This window comes from Zootoca vivipara, chromosome 2 (assembly GCF_965207765.1).
Source record: "Zootoca vivipara chromosome 2, rZooViv2.hap1.1, whole genome shotgun sequence".
In the NCBI taxonomy this organism is placed as follows: domain Eukaryota; kingdom Metazoa; phylum Chordata; class Lepidosauria; order Squamata; family Lacertidae; genus Zootoca; species Zootoca vivipara.
Genome location: NC_142584.1, coordinates 59,417,918 through 59,438,965, shown reverse-complemented (window position 1 = coordinate 59,438,965; position 21,048 = coordinate 59,417,918). Strand labels below are relative to the sequence as shown.

At 44.9% G+C, this 21,048-nt stretch overlaps 1 protein-coding gene across 4 annotated transcripts; it reads left to right on the top strand.

Moving 5' to 3' along the window:
- Positions 1 to 4,324: 4,324 nt before the first annotated feature.
- LOC118080416 (zinc-binding protein A33) lies at positions 4,325 to 18,078 on the top strand. 4 transcript variants are annotated; one of them, XM_088662005.1, is made up of 8 exons: positions 4,325 to 4,452; positions 5,921 to 6,196; positions 7,322 to 7,417; positions 12,497 to 12,730; positions 14,561 to 14,580; positions 16,072 to 16,187; positions 16,350 to 16,714; positions 16,799 to 18,078. In XM_088662005.1, exons 2-8 carry the CDS (start codon positions 5,924 to 5,926, stop codon positions 16,889 to 16,891), a joined length of 1,197 nt encoding a protein of 398 aa, XP_088518131.1. In that variant the 5' UTR covers positions 4,325 to 4,452; positions 5,921 to 5,923; the 3' UTR covers positions 16,892 to 18,078. The 4 variants fall into 4 exon arrangements, with proteins under 4 accessions (XP_088518131.1, XP_034961537.2, XP_034961538.2 ...); XM_035105647.3 differs by lacking the exon at positions 4,325 to 4,452 and adding an exon at positions 5,562 to 5,761; XM_035105646.3 differs by having other exon boundaries at positions 16,350 to 18,078.
- Positions 18,079 to 21,048: the final 2,970 nt, after the last annotated feature.

The window sequence follows — 21,048 nt, the reverse complement described above, 5'->3', positions numbered from 1 at the left end:
TAGTTACCCCCCCAAATAAGAGAACTCCCCAGGTATATGGAAATACAGACACTTGTAGATTAAATGAACCCAGAAAAAAAAAGTATAAGATGACTTGTTAACTTCCATATTATCTGTTTATTGAGCATTCATTCTGGGGGTTTTGCACAAAGCTTACAAACTTTAGACAAGGTCAAACTTTCCATTTCCTTTTCCTACCACTTTCCTTGTTGAAAGCCATCCAATTGTTGTTATGGAATTTTTGTTGTTGTTAGATATGTACAAAAGATAAAAAAATGCTGCGCTCATACATACACACACATACTGTACATATGATGATGCCCAAATATGCTTGAAGGTAGAACATAGTTGTGGATGTTTAAATCCTGCTTCTGCCTATGACTCTGCTCTTCTTCCCATGTTGTTGTTGTTGTTGTTTAGTCGTTTAGTCGTGTCCGACTCTTCGTGACCCCATGGACCAGAGCACGCCAGGCACTCCTGTCTTGCACTGCCTCCCGCAGTTTGGTCAAACTCATGTTCGTAGCTTCGAGAACACTGTCCAACCATCTTGTCCTCTGTCGTCCCCTTCTCCTAGTGCCCTCAATCTTTCCCAACATCAGGGTCTTTTCCAAGGATTCTTCTCTTCTCATGAGGTGGCCAAAGTATTGGAGCCTCAGCTTCACGATCTGTCCTTCCAGGGAGCACTCAGGGCTGATTTCCTTAAGAATGGATAGGTTTGATCTTCTTGCAGTCCATGGGACTCTCAAGAGTCTCCTCCAGCACCATAATTCAAAAGCATCAATTCTTCGGCGATCAGCCTTCTTTATGGTCCAACTCTCACTTCCATACATCACTACTGGGAAAACCATAGCTTTAACTATACGGACCTTTGTCGGCAAGGTGATGTCTCTGCTTTTTAAGATGCTGTCTAGGTTTGTCATTGCTTTTCTCCCAAGAAGCAGGCGTCTTTTAATTTCGTGACTGCTGTCACCATCTGCAGTGATCAAGGAGCCCAAGAAAGTAAAATCTCTCACTGCCTCCATTTCTTCCCCTTCTATTTGCCAGGAGGTGATGGGACCAGTGGCCATGATCTTGGTTTTTTTGATGTTGAGCTTCAGACCATATTTTGCGCTCTCCTCTTTCACCCTCATTAAAAGGTTCTTTAATTCCTCCTCGCTTTCTGCCATCAAGGTTGTGTCATCTGCATATCTGAGGTTGTTGATATTTCTTCCAGCAATCTTAATTCCGGCTTGGGATTCATCTAGTCCAGCCTTTCGCATGATGAATTCTGCATATAAGTTAAATAAGCAGGGAGACAATATACAACCTTGTCGTACTCCTTTCCCAATTTTGAACCAATCAGTTGTTCCATATCCAGTTCTAACTGTAGCTTCTTGTCCCACATAGAGATTTCTCAGGAGACAGATGAGGTGATCAGGCACTCCCATTTCTTTAAGAACTTGCCATAGTTTGCTGTGGTCGACACAGTCAAAGGCTTTTGCATAGTCAATGAAGCAGAAGTAGACGTTTTTCTGGAACTCTCTAGCTTTCTCCATAATCCAGCGCATGTTTGCTATTTGGTCTCTGGTTCCTCTGCCCTTTCGAAATCCAGCTTGCACTTCTGGGAGTTCTCGGTCCACATACTGCCTAAGCCTGCCTTGTAGAATTTTAAGCATAACCTTGCTAGCGTGTGAAATGAGCGCAATTGTGCGGTAGTTGCAGCATTCTTTGGCACTGCCCTTCTTTGGAATTGGGATGTAGACTGATCTTCTCCAATCCTCTGGCCATTGCTGAGTTTTCCAAACTTGCTGGCATATTGGGTGTAGCACCTTAACAGCATCATCTTTTAAAATTTTAAACAGTTCAGCTGGAATATCATCACTTCCACTGGCCTTGTTATTAGCAATGCTTTCTAAGGCCCATTTGACTTCACTCTCCAAGATGTCTGGCTCAAGGTCAGCAACCACACTACCTGAGGTGTACGAGACCTCCATATCTTTCTGGTATAATTCCTCTGTGTATTCTTGCCACCTCTTCTTGATGTCTTCTGCTTCTGTTAGGTCCTTACCACTTTTGTCCTTGATTATGGTAATCTTTGTACGAAATGTTCCTTTCATATCTCCAATTTTCTTGAACAGATCTCTGGTTTTCCCCATTCTATTGTTTTCCTCTATTTCTTTGCATTGCTCATTTAAGAAGACCCTCTTGTCTCTCCTTGCTGTTTTTTGGAAATCTGCATTCAGTTTCCTGTATCTTTCCCTATCTCCCTTGCATTTTGCTTGCCTCCTCTCCTCCGCTATTTGTAAGGCCTCGTTGGACAGCCATTTTGCTTTCTTGCATTTCCTTTTCCTTGGGATGGTTTTCATTGCTGCCTCCTGTATAATGTTACGAGCCTCCATCCATAGTTCTTCAGGCACTCTGTCCACCAAATCTAAATCCTTAAACCTGTTCCTCACTTCCACTGTGTATTCATAAGGGATTTGATTCAGATTGTATCTTACTGGCCCAGTGGTTTTTCCTACTTTCTTCAGTTTAAGCTGGAATTTTGCTATAAGAAGCTGATGATCTGAGTTACAGTCAGCTCCAGGTCTTGTTTTTGCTGACTGTATAGAGCTTCTCCATCTTTGGCTGCAGAGAATATAATCAATCTGATTTCGATGCTGTCCATTTGGTGATATCCATGTGTAGAGTCGTCTCTTGTGTTGTTGGAATAGAGTGTTTGTGATGACCAGCTTGTTCTCTTGACAGAACTCTATTAGCCTTTGCCCTGCTTCATTTTGAACTCCAAGGCCAAACTTGCCAGTTGTTCCTTTTATCTCTTGATTCCCTACTTTAGCATTCCAGTCCCCTGTAATGAGAAGAACATCCTTCTTTGGTGTCATTTCTAGAAGGTGTTGTAGGTCTTCATAGAATTGGTCAATTTCACTTTCTTCAGCACCGGTAGTTGGTGCATAAACTTGGATTACTGTGATGTTAAAAGGTCTGCCTTGGATTCGTATCGAGATCATTCTGTCATTTTTGAGATTGCATCCCATTACAGCTTTTGCCACTCTTTTGTTGACTATGAGGGCCACTCCATTTCTGCTACAGGATTCTTGCCCACAGTAGTAGATATGATAGTCATCCGAACTGAATTCGCCCATTCCCTTCCATTTTAGTTCACTGATGCCCAGGATGTCGATATTTATTCTTGTCATCTCATTTTTGACCACATCCAGCTTACCTCCACTCATGGTTCTTACATTCCAGGTTCCTATGCAATATTTTTCTTTACAGCATCGGACTTTCCTTTCGCTTCCAGGCATATCCGCAACTGAGCGTCCTTTCGGCTTTGGCCCAGCCGCTTCATCAGCTCTGAATCTACTTGTACTTGTCCTCCGCTCTTCCTCAGTAGCATGTTGGACGCCTTCCGACCTGAGGGGCTCATCTTCCAGCGTCATAACTTTTATATGCCTGTTGTCTTTGTCCATGGAGTTTTCTTGGCAGGGATACTGGAGTGGCTTGCCAGTTCCTTCTCCAGGTGGATCACGTTTAGTCAAAACTCTCCACTATGACCTGTCCATCTTGGGTGGCCCTGCATGGCATAGCTCATAGCTTCTCTGAGTTATTCAAGCCCCTTCGCCACGACAAGGCATTGATCCATGAAGGGGCTTCTTCCCATGTACTTCTGCCCATTAATCAGAACCATCAATGCCACAGCATAACTTTCTAACAACCTTCCTTCCTTGGGGGGGGGGGAAATGGTGAAAAGGTGTTTATTTTTTTTATTACCACTACCATCAGTTGCTCAGCGACACCGCCAGCGTTGATGAATCGATTCGCGCCACCACCAAGGTGATCTCCACCCTAAAAACAACCAGGTGGGCGCCTTCCCCGTGTTTATAATGCATATATACAAAATCATTGTAAACAGGTCAAAACATTAGCAGGATCTTAAATACACTAGTAAGGTAACAGAACGTATATCTATAACATAGGAAGATGAAAAAATGGAGAGAAGTACTGATAGGCAGTTGAAAATAGGACCCATGGAAAGAAGGGGGGGGTCAGGAGATTCAGAGTAATCTCGATATTTGGATTTTGTTTTATGTTGTATGTTTTATATCTTTGGAAATCAATTTTAAAAGATTATGAAAACAACAACAACCAGGTGCCGAAACAGGCCCTTTTCGCCTCCTGCAGCAAGGGCAAGCCTGGATCAGCAGCTGACCCGCCGCCTCGCGTCCTAGTCGAGCTCTCGAGACCCGCCGAGGGCCCCGGCGGAGCAGATCTCCCTCGCCGGCCAATGGAGGGCGACGCAGCCTCCCAAGGCCTGCCCCAATTGGCGGGGAGCGCCCGTCGCTCAGGGGAAGTGCAGGGGAAGTGAAAGTTGGAGCGCCTGGGCCGAGAGTCCGTGGCGCGCGGGGAGCCAAAGCGCGAGAGCGGCCGGCGGGTGGGGGCTCCGGCGGAGGAGAGCGGCATCCCCGTCAGGCGGTGAGTGCGGAGCCGGGGCTCGGTGGCAGGCAGCCCTTCCCCTCTCCCGTGGCCTGCACAGGGGGGGGGGGAGTTGGGGTCTCCCGCTCTCCCGACTGACTGCCTCGCGCCTTCCGTGGGGCTTCCGACGTAAAGGCTCGTTTTTGCCTTGAACGAGCAGCAGTTCGACAGGTGTTGCTTTCCTTTCCGTGGAGGTGTGCGTTCCACATGCTGCATTTTTGTCTGTAGGGCAGCTGCTAAGGTGGCAATTTATTGTTGTTATTACATTTATAGCCCACCTGTCCTCCAAGCAGCTCATGGTCTCCCTCTCTCCATCTTCACCTCACAACAACTCTGCGAGGTGGGTTAGGCTGGGAGATAGTGACTGGCCCAAGGTCACACCCTTTGTGGCTGAATGAGGGTGTGGACCCTGGTCTCCTGGGCCCTTGTCTGACATACTAAGCCGGGGTAGCTTACACCTTCCTTCATCTCTGATTTTGACCAAGTTGGCTGGGGCTGATGGGAGTTGACCAACAACGTATGGAGGGCACCCTTTCTAAGCACTGCACTGCCTTTGTGTGTAGGCCAGTGGTTCCCACTAATAATTCTTACTATTCAAAAAGTGAACTCCTATTCATGTGGAGGAGGTGTAAAAGGCCATTAACTAGGTCGAACTCATTCTCGAATTGCCCCCCTTAAAATTAAAATTTCCCCCCTGTGGGGCGTGTGCCCCATGTTGGGAACCATGGAAGTAGGCAGAAATGCATCTGGTGCTGCTTTTCTCCTTGGCACATCTGAATTTGTAGAGGTCGTCCTAAAGCTGTTTTATTATTGCTGTTAAAGGCCTAAAACAGGCATCCCCAAACTCGGCCCTCCAGATGTTTTGGGACTACAACTCCCATCACCCCTAGCTAACACGACCAGTGGTCAGGAATGATGGGAATTGTAGTCCCAAAACATCTGGAGGGCCGAGTTTGTGGGTGCCTGGCCTAAACAGAAGCTGTTTGTTTCTGTACCTGCCACATTTTAGTGTGAGTGTGCAACAGAACCGTGCACAGAGCTGGCTTGTTTGCATGTGTTGCAACCGCAGGTTTTTGTGAACTTGCAGGAGAGGTTTGGACCTTGGAGCCAGTGTGGTGTAGTAGTTAAGAGTGGTAGACTCGTAATCTGGTGAACCAGTTTTGCGACTCCACTCCTCCAGGTGCAGCTGCTGGGTGATCTTGGGCTAGTCACACTTCTATGAAGTCTCTCAGCCCCACTCACCTCACAGAGTGTTTGTTGTGGAGGAGGAAGGGAAAGGAGAATGCTAGCCGCTTTGAGACTCCTTCGGGTAGTGATAAAGCAGGATATCAAATCCATACTACTACTACTACTACTCCTCCTCTTCTTCTTCTTCTTCTTCTTCTTCTTCTTCTTCTTCTTCTTCTTCTTCTTCAAGCCTGTGGGTTTGTGGCAGGTAGAGTGAGGAATGTATCTTGTGTCTGTGCAGGAAATGGCCCATAGGAGCGGGGAGCAGAGCCTTCGGGAAGAGCTGACCTGCGCCATCTGCTATGATCTGTTCCGAGACCCAGTCATGCTGGAATGCATGCACCATTTTTGCAGGGAGTGCATCCAGAGCTATTGGGATAGGAGCTCAAAAGTTGCCACCTGCCCCCAATGCCGGCAAAAGTTCCCCACCAGGTCCTTCCGTCCCCAGTACCTTGTTTCTGGAGTAGTGGAGACAGTTCGGAGGTGCACCTCTGAGGAACACAAGAAAAAAATGCAGGTGAGCAGTGATTATTACTTCCTTTCCTCCTGGAGTGCTTCCCTCAATGGATTGTGGGGCTTGGTATTTCTCTCAGGTGGTCAACTTATCCACAAAACAGGATGGTCAGATATGAACTAGGCAGGGGTACTTTGTATGAGGGGGTTGCTTGGGACTGTACAGAAAGATTCAAGGAAGTGTGGGACAGACTTGTTTGGACCAAGAATTCTGGACAAGTGGAAAATTCCATTTGTCACCTTCTGATTCTAACAGAATCTCCCATCAAGCAGTCTCCCCTGCAGCCTCTGAAGCAAAGACAGATAGCACTTTGACAAAGATTTTTGTGTGTCTTTTTAAAATCTCATCTCCCTGTTTCCAGCTCAATTTGCCAGCAGATGGCTTGCCTGTCATTTGGCTGTGCAGAGCCCAGTGGACTTCTTTCCCCTGCATAATTTGCCCTACTCCGTCCTACCCCAGCCTCTTAACTCCCTGGGAGTTTCAGTCCAATGGCTGATTGTATTCTTTCTGTAGTTATTCCTCTTTGCTGTCTTGGGTCATTGCAACACTATTGTTTGCACTGGACTACCACATCATGTGAGGCGCTTAATCAAAGGTCACGGGTTTCATATTCTGTTGATTCTGCACAAAGGCTAAAATGCATGTCAAATATTCTGGGAAGGTAAATTCCCAGCATAGGCCTAGTGTGGGATTTTCAGCTTTGTGGATTTCAAGGTAAGTCAGTGACAATGAGTAAGTCATGCTCTCATAGCTTAATTTACTTACAGCTGGGATTATTGAAAACTGAGGTTTGGGATTGGCAAGTGGGTAGAAGAGGAAAGGGTAGTTGATCAAGCAGTAATGGCAGAACAGGAAAGATGAGGCTACAGAAGTCAATCCAAAAGGAGAAAAAGAACATGGCAGTTATTGTTAGGGGTAGTATCCTGGCTTTTATTTAAGAAACTCGGGGAGGTAGGACTTACCTCATTTTGCCCTTTGGTCAACCCTATGAGGTGGGAAAGCAGGCCAGGCCAGAAGTTTTGCATCCTTGCTCTGTGTATTATGCCATCCTGGCTCTAAAATGGATAGGCAGAGACTGTTGCACACATAATGATTAAGTGTTCTATCTATCCATCTATTTCATTTTAGACACACCTCCAAGAGGCATTTCAGTCTTGCCAGGTGGAGTGTGAGAAGCTGATGAGGATGAAGCATGCAGCTGAAGAGAACATCAGCACCCTGCTGGTACCAATACATTCCCTACTTTTCCTTCTGTGGTCGGTTTTGTTTCATGTTGGCTTGCTCAGATGAGAAATGCCAAAGTTTCTAAAAGTGGAGGCTTCCCTAAAGAGGAAGAGATGGGGGGCATGTGTCGCGCTTTTGTATTGCCGGTGAGAAAGGGCTGGAAGAGATCGATTGGGGAGTCTTAACTAGAGAAAAGAATGGACAAAAATAGCAAACAGCTAAAAGCTGGGCCTCGGCAAGCTTATCAAATCAGCAGGACTGCAATTGGGGCGTCTTGCTGTTTTGTGACCGCCCATCTTAATGGTCGCTTTAAATCACAGGCAAAAAGATAAAGCCGCCAAATAAATGACAGTTGCTTTGGGGTTGGCGCAAACTAATTATCTGCCCAGATAACCATTGATCTGCTGACGCACCTCAGCAGAAGAGAAGATTAATACCTCTAATTGCAGCACTTTCACAGAGGGAGCTGAGCAGTAGGGAAATTACTTGGGAGTGGTATAGAGAGAGACAGCTGAAAGCCACTAAGCTTCAACAAAGAACCTCAAATTTCCCCCCAACCCCACGTCACCAGGCTTCACATGCCAGATTTCGCTTAGTCAAATCCAACCTGTTGGGTTTTTTCTGGGGGAAACAAGCAAAATGCCTCTTAAATAATAGAGGGAAGCTTTTGTACACCAGGGTTTATGACACAGAATTAAACAAGACAAGTTGATTTTCTATAAGCTTCTCAGGGTCATGGACAAGGAAGATGGGATTACCCCAAGGGCTTTTGGACAACAATGCCCATCACCACTCCCATCAGTCTTTTCCAAGCATCTTCAGGCAGGGGCATTAGAGCCACCTCAGCCTCTCCAGCACCAAAGCAAGTAAGGACCGCAGTGGGAGTTACACTGACCATGAAGCTGTTCTTAAACAGCTCTTAGCCAGACAGGTGGCAGGGAGTGCCACACAGCTGCTTGGATAGCCCCCACCCACCTCCACCATCACAGCTTCAAAGTCAGAAGGAAGGAAGGGTTGGGCGTTCTTCATGTTCGCCGTGGGGTAGCACCTCACTCGCCATGCAGAGTGGAATAACGGAAACCCCTTAGGGCTAGAGTGTTGGTGTAATAGATGTCCTTCTTCACAGAGCACAGAGTCAAACAAGAGGCAGTGATGGCCACCAATGCAAATGGCTTTAAAAAAGGATTAGGCAAATTCATGGAGAGGAAAGCTGCTTGTGGCTACGGACCCTGAGGGATATGGTCTCCTTCCACTGTCAGAAGCAATATGCCTCTGAATACCAGTTGCTGGAAACCAAAGGAGGGGAGAACGCTATTGTGCTCGGGTCCTGCTCATGTGTTTTCTCAATTGGCATATGTTTGGCCACAGTGATAATAGGGTGGTGGACTCAGTGGGCCACTGGCCTGATCCAGCAGACACTTCTTATGTGGTGAGCTTGCAGCTGGGGATTTGCCAACTAAGCGTAGTGCCTGGCTAACATCTTGGGTTGTGTCTTCCCAGTGACTTCTGTGCATTAGCAACTTCGAGGGTTGTTGGCACTAGTGACTGCCCGCAAGTTGTGTTTTTCATTCACAATTATTTGTTCAGCTCTAAAAGTCCAAAGGGAGCAGTGCTGAGCTAATTGAAAACAGCACTCCATAGAATCTCTAGTAAAATTGTCTGTCTGCTGCTCAGAGCAAAGAAATATGTCATCAAGACTCCTGGCAATGTGAGCACTTAGTAGAGCATCATTAGCTGGTAGGGCAAGTCCTAGACAGGAGCCAGATGGTTCAGTGACTGCTAAAAGCAGCTGATATCCGGCCTGAGCAGGCGCTAGCTTTGGAGGGCTGCCAGTCTTTGATTAAAAAGGATCCCCATCTCGCATGTCTCATTCTTTCCTCCTTTTATGCTAGATATGTTACAATTATTGTCATATTTAAACATAGTACACATTTGAAAGATAACATCCCCCCTGAAAGCATTTAGGTGCACTCTTTATATGTTTATGCCTCTCATGCTCTTTCCGACCACATTGTGCACTGTGGCCTTTTCAACAGTCGAGGAGACACAATGCAACAGTTCACTCTAAAACAATTGTCAGGGATGCCTAGAATGCCAATCTGAAAGCAACCAGAACACACACACACACACACACACACACACACACACACACACACACACACTGAGTTTGTTGGTTTCATTATTATTTTATTTTGAAGACTGACTAAATGGGCAGATAAGAGATGGTTATGTGTTCATATGTTATGCATTGAGTTTGCTTGTTCTGGAAAACTGCTGTTGCTAGTGCTCAGTGGCATGTGCACACATGCAATAATGTTGCCACCTATGGCATGGAAATGGAAGAAAATGGTTGCAGTTGCAACAATATGTAGTTACTGTTCCACTTAATGACCCAGTTCAGACATCTGTCTAAACAGTGTGGTGACCTTCTGACTTTCACACTCCCTTTTCTTCTCCTTTATTTGTTACTCTGTTTATATCCCACCTTTTCTCCAAAGAGCTCAAAGTGGCATACAGTGGAACCTCGATTTATGAACACCTCGGTTTACGAATTTTCGGTTTACGAACGCCGCGGACCCATCAGGAACGGATGAATTCACTTTCCATTACTTTCAATGGGAAAGTTTGCTTCAGTTTATGAACTTTTCAGTTTATGAACAGACTTCCGGAACCAATTACACCCATGCTTCGGGTTAAGTACGCTTCAGGTTGAGTACTCCGCGGACCCGTCTGGAACGGATTAATCCACTTTCCATTACTTTCAATGGGAAAGTTCGCTTCAGTTTATGAACGCTTCAGTTTATGATCAGACCTCCGGAACCAATTGTGTTCATAAACCGAGGTACCACTGTACATACTTCTTCCCCTCTCCATTTTATCCGCACAAGAACCCTGTGAGGTAGGTTAGACAGTGACTGGCCCAAAGTCACCCCATGGGTTTCATGGCTGAGTGGGGATTTGAACACTGGTCTCCCAGGTCCTAGCCAATACTCTCTAACCACTGTTCCATGCTAGCTCTCTCTTTGCACATGACAGGATGAGAGCAAAAGCTTTCACTTTCACTTTTGACTGAACCACAGTTTCTTGTTATACTGTATATGAAGTCAGGAATTGTGGTCTATTCCAAGGGAAAGCTTGGGTGATCTTTTAAAAATAGGATATGAACAAGCATTTTCCACACATGCTTTCCCCTTTGATCCTCCATTTGTTTGAGTCAGCAGACTTTTGGATTCTTACATTGCTTGTGAACTTCTCAGAGGTAGCTGGTTGGCCATTGAAGGAAATGGGAAACTGGAGTGGATGGAACTTCGGCCTGATCCAGACAGGATTTTCTTATGCTCTTATCTATTTGTATACCCCCATGGGTTTGGGGTGGGGATAGTTAGCAATTTCCCGGGAGGCAAAGGCAGTGTGATTAGAGACACAAATGGATTATCCTGCACCAGCCATTCTAATTAGAGATGTAAAATTTCCGGAAATTTTGAAGCTCTGAAAACGGTTTTTTTCTGGGTTGTTTTTTTTTTTTTGGAAAAAACTGAAATTTTCACAAAAATTGAAAAAAATGCTACATCTTTTCCAGATTGAAAGTCATTCTGTTACTTTAGAAACATAAAATATAACTATGGACAATTTTAATGGGCATAAAATTATCACAACTAGCATATTAAAAATATAGTGTATCTAAACAATTATTACAAACAGAATAGTCAATACAAAATAACCCAGTGCTACCAAGAATACAGAAGAGGTGAGGGAGCTTCTGGTTATTCTTCTCCAGTCCAAGAATAGGGGCAGCACACACCACTCCATTTCAGTCTGGTGGGCTCTGGATAGAACATTCCACCTTGTGAAATTGTTCTTCAGAATTATATGCTTTTTCTTCTTCAGACTTAGATGCTTTTCCACTACACAATTTACAAGTGCTCTCACTGGTGAGTTGCTAGAGGTTCTGCTTCAAATTCTAGACCAGGCATCCCCAAACTGCGGCCCTCCAGATGTTTTGGCCTACAACTCCCATGATCCCTAGCTAACAGGACAAGTGGTCAGGGATGATGGGAATTGTAGTCCAAAACATCTGGAGGGCTGAAGTTTGGGAGTGCCTGTTCTAGACCATCTTGCTGAGAAGCTGCTTTTAGGATGGGCTTCTGGAGTGCTTCTGATCTCTACAAGCCCCTGTGGCCAAAGTTCAGCTCAAATTGGTGTCTTTGCACTCCACATAGCGGAGATGGGCATCAGCAGTACCATTTGACAGGAGAGGAGTGAGTATCTCAGACTCTCACTCATGCTGCAGTATCAATAAAAAAAGAGAAAGAAATAGCAGGCCTTTCTTCCACTCTTTACCCCCTTATCTGAGACTCTGCCTCTCCCTCTGCACTTCTTATGTGGAGAAGGAAAGTTGTCATGTCTGTCCGTTTCCAAACCTTCCTGGAGTTCAGAAAATGCTCCTATCTCTTCTTTGAGTTCTGTGTCAAGCATGGAGAGAGAGAGAGGCTCTTGCAGGAAGCTTTGAAGGATAGAAACAGCAGACATCTCTGGAACTGATTACATAAGGTCAACTCCTGAGGCAATTTATCAGAAATTTCTCAGGTACACTCAGCAGGAAGAGATCAGAGGAATAAGCCATAACGAGGAAGCTTCTAATTAAAAATGTAGCAGCTCTGAAAAAGTTTAATCAATGCCGAAAAGACTGGCAATGCAGTTACGTTTTTAGGGGCCAAACAGTAGCCACCAGTCAGTCCTGAAAAAAGACAGGAGGACCAAAGAAAAATTGTATTGTAATGAAACAGCATCAGCAGTTTCTTGCAAACAGTTCTTGAATGATGGATGGCAATTCCCGATTACACATCTGTTATGGAAGCAGCCTAGCTTTGTGACAGCAAAAATTGCTATGGAGCCAATGAACAAGGATGCAAATGTTTTATGTTAGAAGGGCCATAAGCTGCTCTCCCATTGACCACCACCTTATTGTGTTTTCTGTCCCGCAAATGTTTTCGCTTTACAATCCTCCTTGAAATACACAGAAGTCTGTGGATGCGGTTGAACGTGCTGCTTTCGTACATAGGCCTTTTGCTGTTTCAGACAACATCTCGTGAAGTGAACTCCAAGATCCGGGCAGAATTTGAGTATCTTCATCAGATCTTGCAAGAGGAAGAGAGAGCTGTGCTGACGGGGCTGGCCAGAGAGGAAGAACAGTGGTTGATGAAGCTGGACGGAGATGCCACACGTCTCAGTATGGCGATAACTGAGCTGAAGAAGAGCATGGAGCATATTCAGCAAAAGCTTGATAAGCTGGGGAACTCGTTGCTGCTGGAGGTGAGACTCGTCATGCTTACAAGGCTGAGGGGGGAGGAGTTTGAGCCATGGGTGTCGGAGGCAGATTTGTATTTTCTCACATGTTTTCTCAGTCATAGGCTCCACCCTCTCCACATTCCCAGACAAGTATCACACTGCACACTGGCAATGCTATAGTTTTCTATCGATTGATTTACCAAGCAAGGGTGTCATCTTGTACTTCATTCTATGCATTCAGGAAGTTGGGCAAGGATTAAAAAATCCTGGAGTCGGAGCTGGAATGGACCTCAGAGGTCATCTAGTTCAACCCCTTGCTAGTGCAGGAAATCCACTGTGGCAGCATCTCTAATTGGTGACCATTCGGCCTTTGTATAAGATGCAGTGAGACCTGGGATTAGGACTAGGTCCTGGTGTGTGTGTGTGTGGTTTGTGGGGTGGGGGGGAATGCGTGTTCAAATAAGTCTTTTAAACTCCGGACTGAAAATGTTTGTCTCTGTCAATACTGTAATGTGTTTTTCTGCCCTAGACCAGAATGAGGCCTTGTCAATGTCTGCCAGATAACATTGTCATAGAAGGCAAATGACTGTTAGCCTTTGCATTGAGATGTAAAGAGATCTGACATTAAAAGTGTAGCCTCCCAATTCCCTCTCTTTTAAACAGAGGTGAGACAGTGGCTGGAACACTTCTCTCACCACAAAGCCCCCCAACATTTCAGCTTCCTATTTGCCGCTTCCCACATAAAGGAAAACCTGTGCCTGCCATTTTCTCCCCCAGCCTCCCCTCTTGCCCCATGGTAAGAGGCAGCTCTTTCCATCTCCCACTAAGATTGAACTATTGCTGGTTGCTTGGCGTGATGCTTTTCCGTAGTTGGTTGCCACGGTTACTGCAGCAGGATTGTGCCGTGAATTGACCGAGGTAGCCTTTGCCAGGAGGTTTGAGATTGCTTCTCCAGCAGGATCTGCTGGTGCATGCTGTGAGATTCATGGTCCTTAACCTCTGACAGGCATGAAGAAGCAGTTCGGGCTTGGAGACTGGTTCTGTCGTAAGAACTAGCTGCTCTTGGAAGTAGGGATGAAGTGCTTAGTTTCAGCAAGGTTACTGTATTGTGTGGCTTCGGACCATACTGTGCTGTGCAGGTCTGCATGAAAATACCTGTGGTTTTTTTTCTGAATGTCTCAAATATTCCTTTCCTTATCTATCTCCTTCCATCATCAGACTCCTGTGGGGTGGCTGATGGTGATACTACCTTGGCTTTTATTTTACTGGTTGTATAATTTTGAAATTTTAAATGCAAGCTGCCTTGAGGGTGCTTGTTAGAGCCAAAAGGTGGGTTATCATTTGTTTTGATAGGCAAGTACATGTATGTCCTCACTTCTCAGTCAAGATTGTGCATATTTTCAGCCTCTTTGCGGGCCAGAGGTATAATATGACTAGGGAAATGTTGTTATGTGTGTATGGCGTGCTCTCCTGACAGCTGAGAATGATACCGTCTAGGTTCCAGGCTTTTCAGTCTTGGTGATATGAGGAACCTGCCTTCTCTTGCATCTCTCTTTTGCTTACAGAAGCCAGTGTTTATATATCAGAACTAGCCCATACCCCTTCAGAATTTGCTGCCACCTCATTCATTCATTCATTATATTACATTTATACCCCAACTTTCACCCGTCATGCAACTCAAGGCAACATCCCAGGCAGCCACTTGAAATTGTAGGCCATAATTATGTTTTTAATTGTCTGTACTTCAGTACAAAGGCAAGAAATGGACAGTAGAGTTTACTTGAGCAGCTGCAATAAGGATTAAGTGAGAGTTTTTGTTAATTTTCTCCTCTTTTTTTCTTTTTCTTTTTGCAGGTGGAAAAAGTGTCTGTTAGGTACGTGGCTGGAAAGAAAAGAAGCAGCTTTTGTTTTCATGAGCCTCTTATTTTACCTACTCAGCTGGGGGGGACAACTGTTATCACTGTAGCTTTTAAAGCATTGGAAAATAATTATTGGGAGAGAAGCTGTTGGGGAATATAGGAGATCTCTCCTTCTGGGCATTGTTGCATAGATGTGCTGACCTCAGGGTTCAGGATGTAAATCCAAAAGCACTGAGGTGCACCCAGGATTTAACTGCTTTCATAAGGTTCTCCCACATTACCTTAAGGAAATACTCCGAATGGTCTTCTGGGGCCACTAGACACAATGTTTATGTAATAGCCTCAGAACACAAGTTGCCAGAAATTACAGGTGGGGAGAGTGTTGTGCTCAGGTCTTGCTTGCCTGCTTCCCGTGGGCATCTGGTTAGCCACTGTGGGAGAAGGAAGCTGGAATCGGGGCCTTTGGACTGATCCTGCTGGCCTCTTCTTGTGTTTGACGAGGAGGGTTGGCAAATGAGCCTAAATAAATTTTTCAAGTCACCAAGCTGAATGCACATCACCTGCCATATAATGTTTGTCAGCTGCTTGAAAATTTTGCTGTTTTGTTTTGTTTTATTGTAGCCTGGGAAGGCAAGGGGAGGGGGCAGGTTTAATGAGCTACCCCAGGGACTGTGTTTTGGTGGCCTGCCTTAAAATGATTATCGCTCTCTCAAGTTGTGGAGCTGTCAAGCTTCTCTAATGGCTAAAGTTGGGTGAATCTTGCATGCACAGCCATATCCCGCCTCTTGGCTGAAAGATTGCCAGAGCAGTTCATTTTCCCAGATCACTTTGCTGGGGAGAAAGGAAAGCAAATGCATCCATATAAGATAGGTTTGAGACTGCTCTTTGGCTGCTGTCAATGTTGAGGAGAATTAGGGCATTTGGCTAATGTTTCTATGGAGTACTGTGCAGAAATTGGTGGATTCTATTTTATTATCATGCATGTTTCCATTCTGGAAGTTGGCTTCCATGGAACTTGTGGCCGACCACCTTCTGTCTCTCTAGGCAGTAGGCTACTTAGCCACTAAGGCAGAGGAGAACCAGTGGCCTGCTTATGTCAGAATCCACCCCACTCCAAGGTGGTGCACTGAAACCCCTAGGAGTTGCGTCCTTTTCCAAAGATACCTCATTCTTCAAATACCTGCATGAGAGGGGTTGTTCAGTAGAGATACTGTTTTGCCCTTTGACCTAGGATCCCAGGGAGTACTCAGATTACAAGGACAGGAGAGGCACATCTTTTGTGATGGCCCGGAAAGGGGGAAATACATGATTTGGCCCCCACAATAATTTGAGGACAATCCCTGCCATTATGTGTGCTAAGCAAATGGCACTGGCCAAGCTGCAACTGCTTTATTGTTGAAGCACTGGCTGAAGCACTTTCAGATTGGTTAGGAGTCACTTTCTAAACTCCAGAACTTCCTTATCTGGAATCTTGTTTTGCTCAGCAGACATTTCTTTCTGCTCCAGGCCAGCTGTGCAGGTGAAAGAGTTGACCGCCTTTAATATAGAGCAGCACAAGGACCGGTATGACGGACCCCTGCAGTTTATAATTTGGAGAAGGATGCTGAAATCAATCTGCACAGGTGAGTCAACGTCCGTCCGTCCCCATTGCAACAGAGCATACTGGTGATATGGGAACAGAACAGAGTTCATAGACTCGTTTGGCGACACCCTACCCAGTTTCTTTCTTAGAATTATCATTAATTTGATTAATAGCTGAATCCCGGTATATTCTCTTCCTACAGCTCCTGCTCCTCTGACCTTGGACCCTGAATCGGCTCACCCTAACCTTGTCCTCTCCAGAGACCTGACGGCAGTGACAGAGAGGAAGACGCCCCAGTCTGTACCCAGAAGCCCCAGCCGTTTCCTGCAGTGTGTGAACGTGCTGGCAAAGGAGTCATTTGAGAGTGGAAGACATTACTGGGAGGTCTGGGTGGGCACCAAGACCAAGTGGGACCTGGGAGTGGCAGCGGACTCAGTGGACCGGGCAGCAAGAGTCAAGCTGTGCCCCAAGAATGGCTACTGGGCTATACGGCTACGGGAGAAGTCTCGTTATTGGGCTGCAACTGCTCCCTGGGTGCGCCTGAATCCTGGGCGCTTGCTGAGAAAAGTAGGTGTCTTGCTGGACTGCAGGGCAAGGAAGGTGGCCTTTTATAATGCTGAGGACATGTCCCTTCTCTTCACCTTCCACCAGGCCAGGGCACGCAGGTTCTTCCCTTTCTTCAGCACTTGTTTCGGCGATGGCGAGAACACAGAGCCCATGAGGATCTGCCACCTGAACCTGTAGGAACATCCTGAAGTCTGATTCCATTCAGCAAGACTTGGTAGGTCCCTCTTGTTTCCTGGGGACGCATGAGTTTTGCAAAGAGATTTTAAAAACCCACAACCCACTCTTCCATTTCATAGGATGAACACCACCTCTTAGAATGCATAAAACAATATCAGCATGATGGAATGTATTAGAATAGATATTAAAGCAGATGATTAAGAAGAATTAGTCAGTTTCTGGTTCATTTTTTCCCCTAATTATAATTACGCACCCTTCTCCAGGTTAATGCCTTCTTCTGTTTGGTGTACTTAAAGGGCCTTGTGCTTTGTGGATGGTGCTGCCTGGTCATTTCTGCCAGCTGTATAAGATAGGAACGAAGCCCAAAGCACTAGGGGTCAGTAACACACACAGCCACAACCATTGGACATTCTGACCTACATTCTGACTTACAGACACGTACAAAAACACAGGTGTAGAAAAGCTGGAGCCAAGAGTGATAATGGCAGAGACAAGGATGGTTTGCTTGTTGGTTGCATTCATAGCTTGCCTTTTCTCCAAGGAGCTCAATGTGACATATATGGTTCCCTCCCCTCCTCGTTTAATCTCCACATCAATTCTGCGAGGCAAGCTAGGCTGAAAGACAGTAACTGGCCCAAGGTCACCCATTGAGCTTCATGGCCAAGTAAGGATTTGAACCATGGTCTCCCAGGTCCTAGTCCAACACTCTAACCACTACACCACACTTAAACTACCCCCCAGGCTCTGCAACACATACACTCATCCAATAATACAGCACAATGTAATCGTTCATACTACCGGTAGTTGTGGAAGAAATTAGATTGTCAAAATAAGACTGGGCACAGTGAAGTGCTGAATAACGGTGCTGAATAAAGCAGTGCAACCTAACAGTGGCAACAATAATGGCAGATTGGAGGAGAGAGGATTGGGATCGGTGCACCTTAATGGACTAAGTCCGTATTGACAGAGCTATGCTCCATGGACGAACCATTGGATGACAAATTGGTGTGTTGCAGCACAGTAGTTCAGAGTAGCTTCTATATTTGGCAAGAGATGCGCAAGAGGCCTTTGTGCCAGTTTTGGCCTGTACCGGGATGCCACAATTTGTTTTCATTGTATTTACCACATCCTCTTGCCGTACCGCTTTGTAAAAATAATAATAAATGCTTGCCTATTCTTCTCCAAGAGTTTTCAGTTTCACAAGCTGTCATTGTTTTTGCAGCAGTGCACAAAATGCTCAATCAATCAGTCTTTTATCCAGTGTTGACACTAAAGAATTTCTTCATACGAAGAGTGGAATTTCCTCTTGCAATGGTGTTTTTTCAGAGGGTATAGGAGTTCCTGTTCTTGGTGCAGGGCTGCATTTTGCCAGCAGAGGGCTCTGCATGCTAACAGAACGCGCTGAGTGATGGCGTTGATGCTCAGCAGTTGGTGCATGCCTTTCATATTTGGCATCGAATTCTTAGCCAGTTGTTTGCAAGATTGTTCTAGCATGCAGCAGCCTTTCTTTGTCAGGAGCCATATAGAATGGGTTAACAAAGTTATTTGCTTGTCAAGATTAGCTATTTCAAAGTATAGCAGGCTGAATTGTCCTCCTTCTGCCACTAATATAGTCAAATTTTACAGTAACAGCAATTTTACAAATCTGTCATTCAAATTTTACAGTAACTTCCATCGATGCCCCCCAGACTTGCATGATCATAAAATATCCAAAATTCTGCCAAAGGGTTTTAGAATTCTTTACTAAATCTGACAGTAGTAGTTTAAAAAAAATTGACAGTGTACAATTAAATTAATGGAGTTGAAAAACTATTAATTTAGTTTTAATATAAATATGTGTATATATAAATATAGTTTTAATTCTATTAATTTTTACTTGTTTTTAAATTTATTTTTTCTGTTTTTAGCTGTTCTTATAGTAAGCTGCCTTGAGTCCCATTGGGGAAATGCAAGGTATAAATAACAACAACAACAGTCTGCAAAACTGGGTGGACCAGCTGCTCAACTGATAGAACACAATAACTTAAGTATTTGACTGAATATTTTCCCGTCTAATGTCCAGTTATACACTCTGTATTAAACCATTATTTTGGTTTTATCACAATACAAACTAAATCATCTTAGCAGCCTACACAGTTCAACCTGTGAATTGGAAATTAAAATAACATCATTAGCACAATAAAAGGATAACTATCCTATTGCAGCCTACTTTCACAGTACAAAGATGATTGCTTTTTGAGAAGGGCACTACATCCTTTAAAAACAATTTTAAAAGTACATCCCTAGCAACTGAAAGGCTATTTGAAAACTGGTCATTTAACCCAGTTCTAGCCGGTAAAGTTGTTCCAGAATACATCCATATGAAGGAGCTTAACAGTTTTAAATAAATACCTACTGATTGCAACTTTCTCCAAAAGGCATTAGGGAGGGATAGAGTCAAAGACTGCTTTCAAGTCATTGAGAGCCGTGAATCTGCTTTTCTGTGCTTGCAAGGTATTTGTTGATAATGCGCTTCAGCAACAAGCATGGATCTATAGTTGAATAGTCATGACACTTCCACTCTGAGAGATTCAATGCCTATCTCATGCAACCCATGCGCGTGAAGCCATTGCACAACTGCTCTGTGTTAAGCATACAACTGCATGAGAGATCCCACTAGATGTGACCAGTGCTGGATTTGCGTATAAGCTAAACAAGCTATAGCTTAGAGCCCCACTCACTTAGGGGCCCCGCAAAAAATTAAAGAAAAAAACCCTGGATGTACATTCCCAAAATATAAGATAAACAGTGTTTTGTGTTGTGTACCGGTAGGCTCCTATGATACCTATTAGGTCCATAAATTACCATATTCAACTCAAAAAACAGTGACGATTTGTTGTTGACAAAGGACAGCTGGACATATAAAGGGCCCTATTACCTTCACTAGCTTTGGGCCTCATCAAACCTAAATCCGGTCCTGGATGTGACTGACTGAACACCTTTTAAATGAAGGCAGTGGCAATTTAAAGCAGGGACCAAAATCAGTGCTAGACCTTTCCGCTACCAACCTGTGCCCATCCAGATATCCCATCATCCTTGACCATTGGCCATGCTGGCTGGAGCAGATGGGAGCTGGAATCTAACCTGTGGGTTAACTACCCAGGACACACACATATTGTTGGGGGCATATTTCTAGTCTTTGAGCCTGGCCAGGACACCATGTGAATGGATAGGGGGTGGGGGGAGGCAGTAGATGCAAGAAGAGGTCAGCTAGCTCCTGCCCCCCTTTCCCTGCTTGAAATTGCTTCCACCCCTGCAATGTGGTTCAACTGAGTTTTGAAAATGCAGGATCCCATCTAGATCTTGCCCCACAGCCTCCCTGGTGCAGCTTTAGTGCACAGGGGTTAGAGGCACAATGTGCTTGTTCAGGCTCCATTGCTTCTCCTTGACCTGCTAGAGCTATTCTCCACAACTTTTGATTTTTGGGGTTTTTTAAATATAAAAAAATACTGTTCTCAAAATGAAATATGAGAGTCCCATTCGTTTGAGGAATGTAACAAATGGCGCCTGATTGTGCTATTTGTTTAGATTCCTAAGACTGAGGTTGGAGTGACAGGTTTGGACTCTTTTCAGAGCTGCTTTAATACTTGAAGGAAAGGGGGGGGGAGTTGGGGATCACCTCCTGGCTAAGAAACCCTCGTCTGTCAGCAGACTTTCTAATGGGTGAGATTATACGGAGCCTTTCTGTAGCTCAAGGCTTTCAACAAGCCTGGTGGATCCAGGCCCAGTGGGCAAAACAAACATATCCATTGGCAGAAGCCAGCAGCTTTGAGGGGTGAGACACTGGTTGAAGATACTGTACTTGATAGATTGGTCACAGTTATCTAATCTTAACAGCAGCCAGGGATTGGCAGTGTCCTATTATTTTACCCTGGCACTGAATGAAGCGGATCTCCCAGAAGCTCATCAATCTGGTTTAAAAGTGTTACAGGAGGGCCCAAAGGCTTTGTGAGAAGGCTCCTTCCCACTTTCCCAGTGCATAGATGCAACCTAATAGGAAATGGTACATTCACATCCCAAACCTGTCCTCATTACAACTCAAAATTTTAATGAAGCATGCCAAATGTATGTGAAATCAATGAATGTAAGCTTGATTACAAAGTGTGAACAAAAGCAGT